Source organism: Vidua macroura, chromosome 10 (assembly GCF_024509145.1).
Source record: "Vidua macroura isolate BioBank_ID:100142 chromosome 10, ASM2450914v1, whole genome shotgun sequence".
In the NCBI taxonomy this organism is placed as follows: Eukaryota; Metazoa; Chordata; class Aves; order Passeriformes; family Viduidae; genus Vidua; species Vidua macroura.
The window spans coordinates 25,531,014-25,549,254 of NC_071580.1; the positions used below are offsets into that span (position 1 = coordinate 25,531,014).

The 18,241-nt window shown below is 42.3% G+C and overlaps 1 protein-coding gene across 4 annotated transcripts in view; it reads right to left on the bottom strand.

Moving 5' to 3' along the window:
* Positions 1–8: 8 nt before the first annotated feature.
* YEATS2 (YEATS domain containing 2) overlaps positions 9–18,241 on the bottom strand; it is a 48,272-nt gene continuing 30,039 nt past the window's right edge. For 3 of the 4 annotated variants that reach the window (XM_053986739.1, XM_053986738.1, XM_053986736.1), the window contains 12 exons: positions 17,528–17,701; positions 16,579–16,777; positions 13,834–13,965; positions 13,443–13,541; positions 12,359–12,470; positions 11,088–11,161; positions 9,982–10,061; positions 8,864–9,065; positions 7,273–7,499; positions 6,059–6,133; positions 4,627–4,700; positions 9–3,569 (listed from right to left, as the gene is read on the bottom strand). In XM_053986739.1, coding sequence (XP_053842714.1) covers positions 3,461–3,569; positions 4,627–4,700; positions 6,059–6,133; positions 7,273–7,499; positions 8,864–9,065; positions 9,982–10,061; positions 11,088–11,161; positions 12,359–12,470; positions 13,443–13,541; positions 13,834–13,965; positions 16,579–16,777; positions 17,528–17,701 — 1,557 coding nt within the window. In that variant the 3' untranslated portion in view covers positions 9–3,460. The remainder of the gene's footprint in view (positions 3,570–4,626; positions 4,701–6,058; positions 6,134–7,272; positions 7,500–8,863; positions 9,066–9,981; positions 10,062–11,087; positions 11,162–12,358; positions 12,471–13,442; positions 13,542–13,833; positions 13,966–16,578; positions 16,778–17,527; positions 17,702–18,241) is intronic. The other variant, XM_053986737.1, reaches the window with a different exon arrangement.

Genomic DNA, 18,241 nt, shown 5'->3' on the forward strand with positions numbered 1-18,241 from the left:
AGACAATCTCAGCACAGCTAATAAAAGAATTTATTGTAAACATATGTATATTACACAATTATACAGTATAATACAGATAACATGAAGGATTTAAACACTCAGCATTACAAATAGGGCAATATTCAAAAAGAGATCTTTAACTCCTCAGAAAGCCAGAGAAATATACTGTAACATTTCAACACACTGCACCTGTAGCATTCCACAAATACCTGAAGGGATGTGTGAAATTCCACAACCTCTATCTTATCTCCAATCAATTCCCACAGGAACTTCTCACCAACAAATTTTTCTCCCACCACTATTCAAAATGCAAAGAACTTGTTGCAAACATTTCCTACATCTGAAGAACTAACCAAATGTGTCATTTTCTATCTGCTTTTAACAGTTTATTTTTCTTCAGCAAACTTTATATACTAATATAGCATCTCCTAGGAGAATAACCTGTGGTTGCTCAGAAATGTAGCAACAGATCTCCACTACAAGAACCCCATTAAGAATGAGAGGTTCCGTACCTGCCTGCTTGAGGGCCAGGTTCAGGACTTTTTCTGAAACTCCATCCCTCACAGAAAAGCAGAACACAGGCAAAGAAGCCACAATTAGCAAACAGATGCCCAAAGACGAGCTCCTGCATCCTCAAAAGCTGCTCTGGGTGTTATCAGAATCTCAGAAACAAAGCCTGCAAGAGGAAGGGGCTGGAAATGCATGTGTACAGAATCACAGAATATTTTGAGTTGGAAAGGACCCACAAGGATCACTGAGTCCAACTCCTGGCCCTGCACAGGTCACCCAGGTCACACCACATATCTGAGAGCATTGTCCAAATGCTTCTGGAACTCAAACAGCCCACTGCCCTAGGGAGCCTGTTCCAGTGCCCAGCCACCATCTGGGTGAAGAATCTTTTCCTGATATTCAACCTAAACCTCCTCTAACTCAGCTTCATGCCGTTCCCTTGGGTCCTGTCACTGGTGACGAGTGAGGAGACTAGTACCTGCCCCTTGGGAGGATGCTGAAGACCACAATGAGGTCTCCGCTCAGTCTCCTCCAGGCTGAACAGACCAAGTGACCTCAGCTGCTCCTCCCACAACTCACCCCCAGACTCTTCCCCCTCCTTGTGGCCCTCCTTTGGATGCTCTCGAGTAGCTTAATGTCTTTTTTTATATTGTGGCACCCAAAACTGCACACAGTACTCGAGGTCGTTGCAGATCATAGCATGACTAAGTTTGCCCACAAGGCTGTTCCCACAGAACCTGCAGGCTGTCGTGATAGCAGCAGGGATCTTGAAAATGCCCTTCTCTTTCATGAAGTGTACAGGGGTGCCTGAAAGCAGTACAGACCCCAAGTTCACTACAGCCTACAAAGCAGCGGGTCTGCAGTTCCCCAGCTACCTGGATTCCTCCCAAATCAATACTGAGCTGGAACGTAATCACTGCTGCTCAACTCCGTCACACTGACCTCGGCTGATAATGTCAGGGCTAAGCTGTGCCCTTTCCTTTCACAGGCAATCCTGCACTCAGCTCACCCGAACAAGCCAGGATTAGCTTTTGAATCCAGAGCATCTGTAATGTCCTTCCTAGGGGGCATTTAAGTCCTTCTCTAAATTCTGTTTGGATTTCATCCATTGGTCCCATTTCCTAGATTCAGGGTTCAGGTTCTGCCACTCTTTTATTCAACAGAACTGCAGCTCCCTGTTAGTTGTGATGAACTGAGAGGGGCTTTCCTGCACACCCCAGTTTTATTTAAGGTGGAGAAGACAGGTGGCATCCCATCTGAGGTACACAGTGCTTTCTTCAGTTTAACAACTGCATCAAACTTATACTACTCTCCTTCCAAGTCTGAAACCTCTAACTGAAGCATTTTTCACAGTTCCTGCATGCTAGTTACCCTTGCCTGAGTTCTAGCCCAAAAAAAGCACCAAAAGATAACATTCTGCTCCTACCCCAGGCCAAGAAAGATAACTGTAGTTTAATGTTTATAAAAGGCTTTGTATTGTCAAAGCACGGCACCAACAAGAGCAAGGCCTCAGTACACCCCTGTGAGGTAGGTATTCTGCTCCCCATGCTGAGATGGGGAAACTGAGGCACAGAGTGATTAAATCAAAGGCCATGCAGCAGATCAGAGACCCAGCTGAGATCAGCACACTAGAGGTTCTGGCTGTTTGGCCCATGCTCCACCCATGACAGCACTGCCAGACAAAACAAGCATGCTGAAAGCACAACAGTCCCACAGGAGTCCCACCAACTTCACAATGGCTTGTTCACACTACCAGCAAGCACCCATGGGGCAGGACAAAGGGGTGGTGGATGTGGGGTGGTCAGGATGTTGTCAACAAAGCTTTCTTCAGCAAGGTGTTGATAGCCAGGCTCAGACATGTCTCCCTCACCAGTGGTGTCCCTGAGACAGGTAAGTGCTGGGGTTAGCAGCAGAACAACTTCTTGCAGTCAAGACATCAGAGGATCTCCTCACAGCAAATCTTTGATTTTTCGATCCCACCAGGCCACTCTGTGTTGAACAGAACTTATGCCAAAGCAGTGCTGCTCCCACAGCACTTCACAGTTCAGGCTGATACTTGTTGAACACTGCTACAACATTAAGACTTGTACAACACCACTGGTCATCCGCCCTCCAGCACTCTGCAAACCTTCTGGCAGCCTGGGGAGGCGTTCGCTGGGCAAGCGATGCGTTTCAGCCAGCCCAAGCCCACAAACCCTGAATATTGCCTTTGTTCTTCTCCTTTCCCATGCAGGACAAGTGGTCAGTCAAATCTTCCCAAGCCTGATCATGGTTTGTTCATCTTATTCGAGGATCTGCCAGTCTACCCTTTCCAAGGTGACTAAGAAAGGTGGCACCTGACACCTCCTCTAGAGAGGCAAGGAATTTGTTTAGGTGACACTTAGCTGAGTAAGCTGCTGACAAAACAACCCAGCTGAGTTCTCAGTCACACACATCATGCTCAGCAAGAAGGGCCAAATTTGCTGCTGCCATAAGCCTTCTGCTCCCCCAGGCCACCCATCTACTCAAATGGCCCACCTTAGAGCTGCCTTTGACTTTTCCCATATTCAGAGTGCCAAAGCAAGTGCCCTGCTCGCTGCATGGGAAAACCAACTCGTATGTAGACTGCATTAAAAAACATAATTTCTCATCTTAAAAACCAGTTCAGTCTCACCAGCAGAGCCGTCTCAGAGGGACCAGGCCTGTGGAGTCTCTCACAGCAAGCAACTTGATGCAAACTGACAATGTTTGTTCAGCCACTGAACATACACTTACCAAGTAAACACTGACATTTAACAACTTGATTTGGAACAGAGCATCATTGTGTTGCATTAAGGTGCATCTTTAATTGGAGGTAACAATCTAGTAGCCCAATGTTATAAATGTAATAGTGTCCTACAGAAATACTGGATTTGTCAGCCCAACTTCAGTCATAAATCCACCTTTCCTGTAGCACCATCTCTGCTCTATTTCATTGCTCCTCATTTAGTATCTTCATATGTTTGTTTGTGAGGAAGTCAAGAAAAGGAATATTACAGATGGCTTTGTGAATATTCATCACTGTGATCTCTCTTGGAGTCCTGCAGGGAATGCATCAGAGATGCTATTATAATACACAAAAAACCCACATGTCCATAAAGCAGCAAGTCAAAAATAACAATCAAAGCAAAAAAAGGATTTAAGAGCAGGTGTTAGAGCAATGCAGGGAAAGCATTAAAATATCACAGCACAAAAAAGCCACTCAAATGACTGAAGAGAAACCTTTTGGGCACTGGAACAGGAAAATCAAGTACTAAAGTATGAATTCCTGAACTTGTATAGCATAATTTTTGTGTATGTACTTCTACATATACGACGTACATGTTTTAATATTTAATATATTAGATAAATATTTATATATTGCATAGAAGTGAATATTTAAATGGAGCTTTTTCTCATAGTGTTTCGTTTTTTTAAAATCAATTTAAGCTATCCCAAATAATGCTGCTGAACAGAAATCAAAATGTGGCTTAATCAACAGGTAATAAAAAAAAATTCTTTACTGCTGAGGGTGGCGAGGCCCTGGCACAAGGTGCCCAGAGAAGCTGTGGCTGCCCCATCCCTGCAAGTGTCCAAGGCCAGGCTGGATGGGGCTTGGAGCAACCTGAGATAGTGGAAGGTGTCCCCGCACATGGCAGGGGGTGGAACACAAAGATCTTTAAGGCTCCTTCCAATCCAAATCATTTTATGATTCTATAAAAATCACTCAGCATCTGAGGCAGAAAAGTGTGTATCAGTAAAATAAAGAGATTATTTAGGTTAAGTTCTAGCAGGCCATGGCTAAGCTGTCTACACAGCAACCTGACATGGACAAGAGTGAGGTCCTTCCAGTGTGGCTCTGCAGAAACAGGTCATCTGCCTCTGAGGCACAGCAACACCAGAGAACCCTGCCTCAGTTTTTAATGTTTATGTTCCCATCCTTTCCCACTAGGGAGCCACAAAATGACAAACCCCTCTTAAGGCTTGGTTCTTCTGAGAGAACAGTCCATAAATTCCCTCGGTCTCGTGGTCTGAGCCACACAAAGCCTGACTAAATTCCCAAAGCCATTCCACCCTCAATGCTGGTGTGAGTGGTGGCAAAGCAGCCCCGTGCTGTACCTGTTGTGAGGAGCTGTCTGGTATGCCACAGCGAGCGCTTGCCGTAGGATATCACTCATCAGCTGTTCAGTAGCCTGAGACAAGAGACAGCATGACAAAAAGAGCAAAGGAATTTGCTATTTGCTCAAGTATCAGTGTAGAAAATTTTGGCTGGCTTCAATCATCAAATGATCAGCACAGGGCAGTTCAAGACACCTGAGTGAGTTTTATTACTTAAGACATGAGTTTATTTAACAGAAAGAGATGCAGAGGTGCACAGAGCTCAGGATGCAACTGCCCAGCCTGCTTTCCCCCCAGACCTACAGAGCTGTACGTGCCTAGCAGGGTGGATCAAGCATTCCAGAGCCTGAACTTTCAAGAGCATTTCAGGACCCTTCCTCTCACACACCAGAGCTGGTGTCATACATGGCAGACTGCAGATATTCTCCTGGGAGCCAGTACCTCTCCCTCTGGTCACCAGGCTTCTGTCAAGATACCCTCACAGGAACCTCCCAAAATGGGCAGCCATATGCCCAACACTTGGCTTAACCAAGATTTGGTCAAAAACTAATTAAGGCTCTTGGCTTTCTGTATTGGCTTTGGCTGTATTCAAGACCAGAGAAGAGGTTTCTGCAACGTTCAGTGAGGAAAGCTGGCATAACTCTACAGTTGTAATGGAGCAACCTGATGGCTACAATCTGTGTCTATAAATGGATGTACTGTGGCAAGTAACAGGGAGCACAGCACAGGCATGAATATGAGTGCATGTGCCACCTGGAATCAAATAGATTTTGTAAAACTCATCTTCTGATAAGCTGTAGTCTGTATAAACAACCCCAAAAATCATCTTTGGCATGAAATACACCAGAGTGCTGCTAGAAATAATCTGTGTTGGCCTTCAGTCCAAACCCAAGAACTCCAGATCCCTGCTGTTCAAATTTTGGTGCAAAACCATTTCTCTGTTTTTCCAGAAGTGATTATGATAGAGAAATAGTTTCTCACACGTGGCAGAATTGTTACTCTCCACAGGAATTCAACAGTCTCCCAGCAGAGACAACCTGGGCAAAGTAACTGAGGAGTATTTAGGAAAATATAGCTAACCTTGTAGAAAACAACCAAGCCTTACACAATCTGAAAGATTTCCACCCAATTCTGAAGGGAAGGACAAAGCAAGGGGTAATTTCAAAATCACAGAATGAGTCAGTATCTTCGTTGTGGTGAAAATTTGCAAATCACTATTCTGTGTCCAAGCCAACAGATCAGTTAAAAAACTGAAAACACAAGCAAAAGTGTATAGCCCTCTTTGGGCATCTATGGATCTATCTAGTCATGCAGAAAGACAGACTTTGATTTGATAAATGCATATTAATAAAGCTATTCCATCTTTTTTTTTTTTTCTAATTGCTGAGTTAATAAATTACAGACAAGTTCTTCCTGTGAAGTAATTTCTTACCTTTAAAATCATATCTTCTATTACGGATGCATAAACATTCTTTTGTACCTCAGCAGGTTGAAAAGAAATCCCTATCTATAAAATAGAAGTGAGAAAAAAAAATAGTATATAAAAACCCACAACTCACATTGTACTAGAATTAGATAAGATTAACAGAAAAAAATCCCTATTACAAAGGGTGGTTAAAAGAGAAGCAAGTAGACATACAGAACCATCAGCCAGTATAATCTCAGCCTTAATTTTAAAAAAATCTGGGTAAATTTCTACTAGCACAGCCTGTAGAAATGCCTCTGAAAGTCAGAAGAAACAAGAGGAGGTTTTAGGTTTTGTTTCAGAAAGTCCACACAAAACCCAGGCTGCACTGAGTATCTTTGAGTTGAGAATGGAAGCTCCATTTTAAAACTGTACATAGCTTCAATCCATCTACTCATCAACTTTCCTGCACTCAGCTAGGCCACTGAAACCACTTTAAACAGTACTGCTAGCACAGGAGTTCCACCCCAAAAGAGTGTTTCATTCCTCAGTTCCACTCTCATTGTGCCCATGCCTTTGTGACCTATGTAGAAAGAGACCAGACACACTGCAGAACCAAGGTTTTATCCCTTGGTGTCAGCAGCTGAGGTGGGGACAGGGATCCTTTCTTTCCCAACAACTGCTCCATGCAAACCCCTCTTGCTGCTCTGGTACAACCAAAAACACTCTTTCCTACAAGCCAAGTCAGTCTCCTGTTGTGCTGCCATGACAGAAAACCTCCCTCTCTCCTGCCCTAAACTGAATAGGAGGAAGAAATCCAAGCAGCAGAGAAGTTTGTGGAGTTTTACCACAACCTCTTTTCAGGAACTGCCATTACACAGCATTGTTCCATGCAACAAGTCCACAAGTCCACATCTTTTACATCATGGGACAGGAAGAATTCAGTGCTAGCGCTCCTCATCCCTCATTTATCCTTGCTTTTAGCCTTTCAAGATGATTTTTCTGTACTAAGCCCTGCAAAACAGCTAGTCTGAAGTGAGCTCCCAGCTGGCATTCTTCCTTTCCCCTGCCAGAACTGGCAGCTGCATGCCTTGAGTCAGAGGGTCCCATTTTTCCAGGGCATGTATAAAAAAATTTCATTTTAAAGTCCCGAGGCCTATATAAATGAAAGAAATTCAACTAAAGAAATGTAAGAGCACAAGCAACAACAGTCCTAATCAGCTTTATGATTCACTTATTACCTTCTCAGCAGTGTCCCTCACAAACTCTGATGCAGGCAAGGAAGCCATGTAGAACTTCATCTCTTCTTGTTTCTCCTCCTGTTCTTTCTTAATGTTTATTTTTAATGGTTCACTAAAGTTGAGAATATCTACTTCCTCTTCATGTTCTGGCTCTTGTTTCAGAAATTGCTGTAGTTCCTCCAGTTTTCGGCACAGCTCCTCACCACTGCTGTAAGATGAAGGGCACTCTGAAATAGAGGCAATCAATTAAACATATGATAGGTTGTGGAAAGCTGTTTATAAACAGATGCACACTCAAAATATCGTACGAAATTAAGGTAATTGCAAGTTATTTTTGTAGTGCCTAGCAGATATAAGGATGAACAGAAATGCAAACAGTCATTGAGAGCCTTCTAATTATATCTTCATGACACTCATGCTTCTCTCCCACATCTGCTCCTACACCAATCAAGAAAGCTGCATTTCATACAAAACCAGGCTCATGTCAGTCTCCCAAACATTCTCACAGAAGCTTTTTAAGCTTTTTGGCAACTGGCAAATCAGTCTGATACTCTTCAGCTTGCTTAGAGAAGTGGAGCTTTTACATGTAGGCTCCATGTAGTGCTAAATCAACTTTTACATTGTGATGAGCATCATCATGCTTAAGAAAAAAAATCAGAAGACAGGTTCACAGTGCAATGGCAAAACAGAACCTCTTCTCTGCATGACTGACACAAGCCAGTCAAACCTTCAGTGCAAAGCTATGCAGTAAACAGATTCTACTCTTCAAAGACAAACACAAATACAGTGATTTAGACATAAATATTATAAGGTGGATATAGGCTTCCTTTCCACCTTCAACAACTGCAATGCAGGGCCAGACTTCACAACATATAATCAATTCCATACACTTCTGTGAAATACCTTAAATCCCTGTATGATCAGAACAGAAGAACATTCAGTTTTTGGAAAGGCATTATCTGAAGGTGAAACAAGAGAGCTCAACTGTGAAGAATGGATGAAATTAAAGATGTGACTTCAAAACATACTGAAATAAACTGAGGGGATCCTAGAGCTATGCTAGTGGAATAATGTAGCAGCTTTAATCAAAGCATGAAGCTTCACACGAGCCAATTCAACTCACTTTTGGAGGTAAATTAACTCCCACTGAGTTCCACACTGCCACTGCCAGGTTTGGTTTTTTTTGTTCTCTACCTGAACTCATTCATAGTGTTTGCATGATAAGTCTTAACAGAGGCTAAGCATACCCAAGGGCAGAAACGTCATTACTCCTTATGCCTACTTTGTGTATCTACTTATAAAGGATTACACTGTGGAACAAGGATCATCTTTTGTGAGATTGATCTACACTGAGCCTCCAAGGGCCCCAAAGCACAATAAAAACCAAGAGAAGCCCCAGAAAAACATCAGGACCGATAGTGACAAAGGACAGCCCCACTTGTAGGCCTGCCCTTACCATCTCCAAGTTATTCTGGAGTGAAATAAGTGAAAACAAAGAAAGTAAGAATCCCCTTCCCAGATGTGCCTCTACAAAGGCATTTAACTATCAGTGCCTTTGGCAGAAAGGAGCTCCCAGTGCCTCCACACTCACCAGGCTCACTGTCTATCTGTGTCAGTACGTCCTCAATAGAGTCCTCCTCGTTCCGCAGGGTCTCGGGGTCAGGGGGAGTGTAGCCATGGCACCGACACCAGTGCACCACGTGCTTTGTTTTCAGGGGGGTGATACTGTGAAACCTGGGGTGCTTCTCTACGATTTCTTGGAGGATCTTTCTCACTGTCATTGCTCGTTGCCACTGTGACCAACCAAAGAGAAAGCTCATCACACTGGCTATAACATTTATGGTTAGCTTACAGCCCAGAACCATAATCCAGGTTGCAAGGCAAACAGAAAAGGAACATGATTTTCTCAGGAGTTAGAGTGACTTCTGACACGTCATTTAAACTTTATCATCCAAAAAAATAATCTCAAGAAAAGGGACACACATTTCCAGGGGCCTAGTCACATCTGTCTTGAAATGTTTCATCTCCCACGTAACACGAAAGATAGCATGGTGCAAGAATCCACTAGAGTGAAATGTGTTCTTAAAATTTGATTAAACTTTGGTTAAAATTTGGTGATCGTTTAAGCTGGCAACCGCAGAAGATCTACTTCAGTGTTAACATCTTCCCTGTAAAACTCCACAGCAAGATGGCAAAGCGATGAAGAAATACAGGGAAACTACAATACAAAAGGTCCAGGTCAACTGAAATATTTATCTTTGGTGAACTGACAGTCTATTTCAGCACTAGTACTGCTTATGTTAGATCCCTCAATTCTCATCCTACAGAATGCAGACACAATCCCATAACAAGATAGATAAAGTATACTGGGGAAAATTCTCTTGACTGCAACATGCCACAGAGTAGAGATGAGAATAAAGTACTACCAGTCTGAAAAAATGTATCGTTTTAAAATGCTTCAAAAACCATCTTACTATAAGTAAACTGAAAAATGACCTTCAGCATCCTTTCTGCTTGAGAAAGCCTGTGAACAATAAACTTCATCACTGTCTGAACGCAAGTCAGTGCACCTCGCAGTAAGGAATGCTGCCACTTACAATAACAATTTATTCAGAAAACAAATCAGAAAACAACAAGGAAAGTTCCACAATTCAGAAATCCTTGTGCTTCTATAGTGACTGCTTATGAAACATTGAAGGAGAGAATTACCTCGGCTGCCCTCCTCTTCCCAATGTTCCAGCTGTAATACTGTTCCACTGAACTGGCACAAAAAGAGCTTACATCCCCACCTACAAAAACACAAAATCAAAAACTCTATTAAATTTTCAGTAAGTGAAGTAAGATGCATTCTGGGTTTGATGTTCTTTATCAAAGAGGAAGAGGGAAATGCATTCCATGCTCACAGGCTCAATGACTGCAACCAACTCTTACAAATGCTGTGCTCTCTCCAAGAGAGACTGACACTGTTTTTGAATGCAAAACCAGCCTCTCTCCTGGTCATATATACAGAACCTGTAGCTATGTGCTGTTTTAAGCCTCTTTCCCCCCCCCAAAACTCTATTATGTAGACCTGTAAGTCTGCCTTACTACTCAAAGTCTTTTCCTTTGGAAAACTGGATTTTTTTTTTCCAAACAAATTACAACATGAAAATGAAACAACAGTGAGAAGGTTTCTTGGCAAAAGCACGAGAGCTGTATGTGATGAAAGCTTTCCTGTGCCTCTCACTCCTTCTTTGCTGCCTCTGCTCTACCCCGACTCCAGGACCACTCCTTCAAAGTGCATTAGTTACCAGGGAAAGCTGATACATTTTCAGTTATGAACATGAGTAGAAGAATGAAATAATAAAGTACCATACAAGATTAAAATGTTTCTCTGCAAATTATCCCCTAATGTTTAAAAAAGAAGGCAAAAACCCCAATAACAAACACATTTCAGTGTCGAGCGATGTTACTGTATTTGCCAGCTTGATGAAATCCTAGTTTTAAATTTAAAAAAAGAAAAAAGAAAAAAGCAAATCCATTAAGGACAAACCAGGAAAAAGAAGACCTATTTGCAACCATTATGTGAAGAAATACAATCTATTTCTAATGAAAAAAAAAAAAAACCATGAAAGATTTTAACTGCTAACAACATATTTGACTTTACTGGAAGAACCTAATTCTAAGCATCTTCAGAATAACCCCTGGGGTAAACTCTCTAGGATAAGGGCTTCATTTCATTCCACTCTTTAATAACTTCTGTGGCTACAGAGTATGCAAGGCATTCTGTTGATACACTGACAATACAGAGCAAAGCCTTTTCATTTACTGCTTACTTTTTTCAGCAATTAATGGAACCTTCTTCACTATTGCTGTTAAAAGCTGCTGGATGTTCTCCAAATATTCTATGCTGCAAGGGATAAAAAGAATCACAGTGAAGACTGCTGTTGGAAGCAATGAATCAGATGAAAAAGGTTTCAAAATCAGTGCATGGTTTAAAGTCTTTAGTCCAAAGGCATTATAAATAGCAGTGTGAGGATAAACTGTTACACCCCAAACCAGAGAAGGTATTTCAAACAACCTTGCTGAACAAACAAACAAAACCTCTTGCTGAAGTGTCCACATCTGAAGCTGCATTTGTCAGGCTGAAGAAACTGAAGACAGGCTCGGAGAAAATCCCTGCATTATCTCACAAGCCGCAACATTACCAGTGCAGGTTGTCCCCACAGGAAACATGGGAAACTTTGTGTTTATGGGACTTGACATAACCAGACAGAGTCTATTAAACTGGCAGAAGCTGTATTTTCCAATAGTTATCTTATAACTAAGATAATTTTCAGTGTGTAGTGACTGAAGATTTATTCCTGTCTCTTACACACACTCTCCATCAGGGTAGTGTCTGCGGGAATACACTGAGACAACAAAACTTTACAAAACACAGAAACAGGGAAGTTGTAGAAATGAAGAGCAGGAAAGACGTCCTACACACTGCAAGAAATATGCAGAAAAATTCTGCAGTCTGAGTTCTGGTGAAAAAAAACTAACAAGTACTTGCAAAAGCATCACAAACAAGGCACTGGGTTTCACAGCATCCAGTGATCGAATACTCATTATTATTTAATTCTAATTCTGAAGCAAAGCAGCCCTCATACTAAGCAATTACACAGGTATATGAGCTTAACAAGACTTGCGATTCTAGAAGGTGAACAGTTCTACTTATTTCAGATGCCCCTTCTCAGAGCTGCATTTCACTGGGCAGTGTGACCTGACTAAGGACACGCAATGGCACGGGGACTTCTACAAGCAGAGGACGATAAAGAGATTTTAGCAGCATGTCATTTTAACAAAGTCCAAAACAACTGCAAATCTTCAAATATTTTTTTCCTTTCATGAACCGTGCATACAAATCCATTCACAAATAAAACGTTGCAACACTGTCTGAAACAAATGCCACCCAAAAGGATTAGTACAGATACAGCAGTGTATGGGACAGATTTTATAATGTATTTCTAGGTCAAAGTAACACTACTGCACGCATCCCTGGAACCAACTCCATTTCCCCAGCACTTCAAAGATCAGAAATCCTTATAGAGAAATGAACAATTACTTGATAACGTAATTCCCAAGTTCAGAGCTCTCTTCTGTTTTAACTGCTGCTTGGCCTTCTTGGGTACCCACAGAACTGCAGTTTTGTCCTGTTGAATCAGGCTCCATCTTAACTTCAAAGAAACAAAACACATTTTAAGACAAAAAGTACAGCCAGTTTAATAAAAGTACCAGACAGTCTTGTGAGACTAAAGGTCTTACATAACATCCCTTCATTTATTGTTTGCATTCTCATTGCTAAGCATGAACAAATTTGACTTTCAATTTTGCTGAAAGAGACCTACCAGAACACATTCCCCCCACAAATCTCCACATGCTCACGTCTCATCCTTGTCAGAAACCTGCATAATCAATTGCTGCTGTTTGCATATGACTGGCTGATCTAAACAGGCCTGGCCAGTATGCAAACAAAGAGCTGGATAGAAAGCTGGAAAGAAAGTTTTAACAAGAAGTGACATTTCAAAGTGACAACTTCTTTGAAGACATCACTGATTCTGACATGTGAACTTTCTCACGTCTAGGACAAACTCTAGTGAGACAGAAGCAGTGAGAGATGAGCTGAACCCAAATAAGCAGGCAGTCTGGTCAGGCAGTTGGGATGCAGAGATATGACAGTTGTGCCAGAACTGGACTTCAAGTGTGTCAACTCTGCCCCATGCTTTATTCTGGGAAGGATTGTGTGTATCTTTTCCCCACTGTGTGCACGTGCTGTCTGTATCTAGAGCTCCTTGAAAGGAACTTCCAGTGCATCTGGCTGAGAACAGCAGGATCTGGGGCTGAATACTTGCTGCTTTATGCAGTTCTGCAAATATGGACTGAAACAATGAATGTTTAAGGTACTCCTTGTAGCTTTCTAGAACATTCTCATTTTTCTCCATACTTGTCTACACTGTGAGATTTGTTGAGAGGGAAGTCACTGTTAAACTCCTACTTCCCAGGTGTCATTTTAACTTGATTCAAACTCTATTAATAATGGAAATAAAGGAACCCACAGTCATGGAGTCTACTTTAATAGTCAGGCCACTTGCATAAAGAAGCACCAGCTTTTTTTTTACTACTTGTCCTACTAAGAAATCCCTTTTTACCTTTGGCAATGGATGCCATGGAGGGACTTGGGACAACTGTACTTGCTGCTGTGACTGCCGAAACTGCTGAAACTTTGCTGGTAGAAAGTGACTGTAGCACTAGAGATGAACAAAAAAAAAAAAAAAAAAAAAAAAAAAAAAAAAAAAAAAAAAAAAAAAGGGAGTGGGGCAACAAAGAAGGAAAAAAAAAATCAAATTTCATACACTTCAACAAATTAACATTTTCAGAAGCAACACACTCCTTTTGCAGAACAAAGTTTAGGGGTGAATTCCTTGCTACAATTTCTTCTATCTCTACTTCCACGGACTATGTATGCCAACAGTGACCAAGTGCTACCCTGTGTCAAAGGAGATTTTCAAACACCATGTGTCATCCTCCTCTGCCCTTTACCTTTGTTCATAGGCATGAGTATTGTCTGAACACCTCCAGAAGCTGTGTTTACACCGAGCTGTTTAAGCTGGCTGGGAACTGTCAGAACAGCCTGCTGTGGACTAGACTGATTTGAGTGGATTTTTAGCAACCCTGCAAGAAGAACGGAAGACAAAATGTTAAATAAAACACACCAATTAGTTTATCTCCAGCTACTTCTCTCCCTTTCTGCTTGAAGCAGGATGGCATGTAACCTAGCACTGCCACCCTCTTAACAAGCCACACTTGGGTGAGCTGTCAGGACGAGTTTCCACTGACAAAAGCGATGGCTCAAACGCTGTAGTGCTGCACCGCAGAGTGCACACTCTTACATGCGGCACAGCACTCTGAAAGTTGTAAAGCAAATCTCCTCATTACCTAAGGAATATTAAGCAAAAGCTGATGTAAGAAACCTTTCAATTGAAGCAGGCTCAGCAGAGTGTAACACTCTTGTCAGGACCAGACCTTGTGCTCAAGGCTGTGGTAAGCCAGTGAACTACAGCTCTGTTGTACTCACACAGCTGCTCTCAGGGAGGTATCCCATTGCCACTCACCCCTCTGCAGTTCAGCTTAGCTGCATCCACTGCAGTCAGCAGGGCACAATCAACCCTGTTCCAACTGTGGGACAAGCCCAAGGCTGCTGTGCAGCAGGTCTGACAAAGGACACACCAGAACTGAGTGTTGCAAGTCTCTCTGCAACGTGCACTGAACACACTCATAAGGATGGCTAATCAGGCTGGGAAGTACATTAAACTGGAGACTGAACTAAATTAGACTGATTTTAGTGAAGGCCAAAAGAACAAGCAGAACATTCAGACATGAACAGCATTATCAATGGCAGCACTCAGTAACTTCAGGAGAAATCAGCACAACTCCAAGCTGTGCCACAGTCCCACAGATGAAGAGTGCCCATCACCTGTCTGCCAGCTCTCTCCTCCACAAGATGTCATCTCCCTGTGATAATACCCCAAGGCACCACAGCCAGCACTCTAACAGTGTGGTTTGGGCCTATGTCCCTCATTTCTACTGGTAAACTGGATATTTTCCATGTAATTGTATTCAATCTGTAGCTTAACTTTTCTTCAGACTGTGGAAATTTAGCAGACTTCTATTTTAAAACATTGACAACAATAAACTTCTTAGTTTCACCATGACAATTTTGTAACTATGATTTGTTTTGACATTATTATTAGTAGCAGTAGTAGTAGTGAAACACAGCTGCCTTACAAGTACTAAACATGCAAGTTCTGGTGAAGATGTCTTGGTTTTTCTTGGTTTTTGAAGATGCCCAGCACTGGTCAGTTGGGCTTTCACCTCCACGCAAGAAGGCTCACCTAGTGCTACCCATTCCTTTGTGTGGGACACACTGATGTGGCAGGGTAGGACAGCAAGGGACCCAAGAGCAAAGCTGTTAAAAAGGGACCTTTTCAACAAACCCTATCAGCCTGGTGGGTGGGAGACACTGCTTGATACAAATCAAGGGGAAGTTTGAAATCCTTTTCAAAAAGTTGCCTTTAAAAGCACAAATGTTCAGAATTTTAACGGTTCTGAGTTTTGTTTTGTTATTACATTGAAATAACTGTTTTATAGCCAATGTTCCTTCAGAGACTCTTGAAGAGTTTTCCACCATGAAGTCAATGCCTTGGGTTATAAAAATGCCAAAACAAAATCTAGACAGCATTCTCACACGTAAATGAGAGTTTTAATCTGAAAGCTATACTAATGGCCAAGCCATACTAATGGCTTATTTCCTCAAAAAAAACCCACCTGGCTACTTTCCTTGCAAAGAGAAATACTGAATTGCTTCCTGCAGGATTCTGTCAGGCTTAGCAGTCTATGCTGCTTATTTTCAAGCTCTGGGTAAAATATACCCGTGAGAAAAGAGAAGTTTAAGTCTGAGTAGAGAGGAAACAAGAAGAGCTGCTTCAAAAAGACACTGTCAGATGAGTTCAGTGTCACATATTTTCTCTTTTCTGTATTTTTACTCTGCTTTCACTTCATAAGAAACCACTCCAAATGAACAGAACATGCCAGCAGGTAAATTAATCTAAACAAAAATTTCCAGTTTTAGCTCATAACTCTCAGACATGCTGTATTTGCCCTCCCTGACATGAAAGATTATGGGAATACAATAAAGCTAAATAAGGAGAACTCCCCTCCACATAAGGGCAGCCCATTTTTATTACCTCATTTTTATTAACTTGAATGATCCAGAGCCAGCCTAGTTCACTGTACTTAATGAATTCTGACTTTAAAGGCTCCAGTTCCGTCTAATCAAATATCTCTCCTTTTCAATCCCAACAGAGCAAATGCAAAGCCTCAGAGACAAATTCTGCTCATTCTCTGTGTACAGTGGAGTTTCACTTTCACAAACTAATCTAGTCTGTAGTACTGCTGGTATCATGATAGTGACACACTCTGCTCCTGACAGGCAAAATGCATCTTCTAGTGAAAACCTGGCATGAAAACTAAAATCCCTCTCCTATACCAAAGGGCAACTTGTGCTGTTATCTGTAACAGATACAGTCAATGCCAAAAGGATGCCAAATTATTAGAAATTTCCTTGGCTAAGCCAAAAGTTATGCTAGTAAGATGTTTTAGAAAGCATGACTTTCACACACTTGCAGATACAGGTGACTAAATTCTTCCATTTACAGTGAAGAGAGGTACAGAACTCACACCTGGATTCTAACTTTCTCTGGGAAAGGTGTGAAGGGAGTTTAATACCTGATACTGTAGCTTTTCCTGACACAGGTGTCGCTGTAGTCATCAAGGAAGCAACACTTACAACACTGGAAGTTGCAGTCTTATTCACTACTGATGAAGCAGCCTGGCTCTGGCTTACACAGATTTGGTGCTGCTGTCCAGGTGTCTTTGCTGCAGGAGCTCCAGAAGATGATGAACTGGAAGCTGCATTATCTGTTTGCTGCATAAGAGGTAGAGAGGAATAACAAATCCTTTTTCATGTCACAGGTGGTTCAAAAATAAGCACAAGGTAATATAAGTAATAAAAGTAGCAAACCCAAATTTTTATCTGTCAATTGTTGTTAGGAAGCAAGAGATTCTCGAGCTCATATCCAAGAGCCCACACACAATGATGGCACATACAGAATGGAGGCTGTGGCAGCATGGCAGCAACTCTCCACAGGCATTTGGGAAGCACAGATTAGGAGCTCACAAAGAAACAGGCTCAGAGTGAATTCCACACTCTTCATTTTGCTGCCTCCTCCCCTCTCCATGCACTGCAGCTCCACTCCAGTAGACAGCCTGCATCAATTGGATCCATGGCTGCATCCACTCACAAGGGCATTCACTTTAGGAATGCAAACATTCTGTGTGCTGCCTCCCTCCATGCCAGAGCAGCCCCTTGCCAGGCTGCAGTGCCACAGCTGCCCTGGGTGGAGGGCAGTGCCAGCCTCTGCACGCAGGCAGGGCCAGCAGGCACTGCCAGCCCCTGGCAGCTGCTGCCAGCAGCTCGGGCACCAAGCACTGGGCAGGGCCTGCGCCCTCAGCAGCACCCAGGGGCTGCTTAGAGCTGCTTGGTGCAAGGAACAGCAGTCCCACCAGCAAGGTGAGAACGCCTACAGGGTTAGAAAAGCAGTACAAGTCCTTTCCCTGGGACTGTGGCAAGAGTGCAAGCACTGCATTAGAGAAGAATGGCAGTGCTGTTTCTCACCTGGGCCACCCCATTTGTGGGGAGGGCCACGGCAGGAGCAGCAGCTGTGGTGATGACACCCCCTGATACTCTCAGCACAGTGGTGCCAGGTTTGGAGAGCTGGGATGAGGCAGGCACTGATTTTATAGACCCATCTGATATTTTCACCAGTGATGTCTGTCCAGTGGATGTAGCCTTTGAGAAAGAATGCAGCATACGGAAAACAGAATATTAGTTAGGGTTTTACATTATTTTAAAAACACAAATCAAAACAGAATGACAACAACAAAACAAACAAGAGAAATGCTTTTTATATTATCAGGAAATATTTTCAAAATACTTTTGAAAAAAATCAAATTCTAGCAATAATTGCTGGAACAAAATTATCACCTCAGAAATCAACTTCGTAAGTGTTGACTTTGCAAAGATATGTCTACCAATCTTGAATTTTGGATAAGTACTCTTAGGGCATTTGAATTTCATAGAGACTACTTGGTACTTTTTAAAAGAAGGATCTCTGAGAGGTACCAAACCCAAAGATTTTTAAGAGCTTTAGCAGGCCCATTTAGCAGACCCATTTCTGAAGTTCAAGAATTTAACTACATTTTTGCACCTGACTCTATTCACTTTTCCAATTCCATTTCACTAAGAAGCCCAGAGCCCATTTACAAAGCAGCAACCCCAAGCTTACACTGATTGCAAGCTGACTCCCTCTGAGGAGAGAAAGCTGGAAAT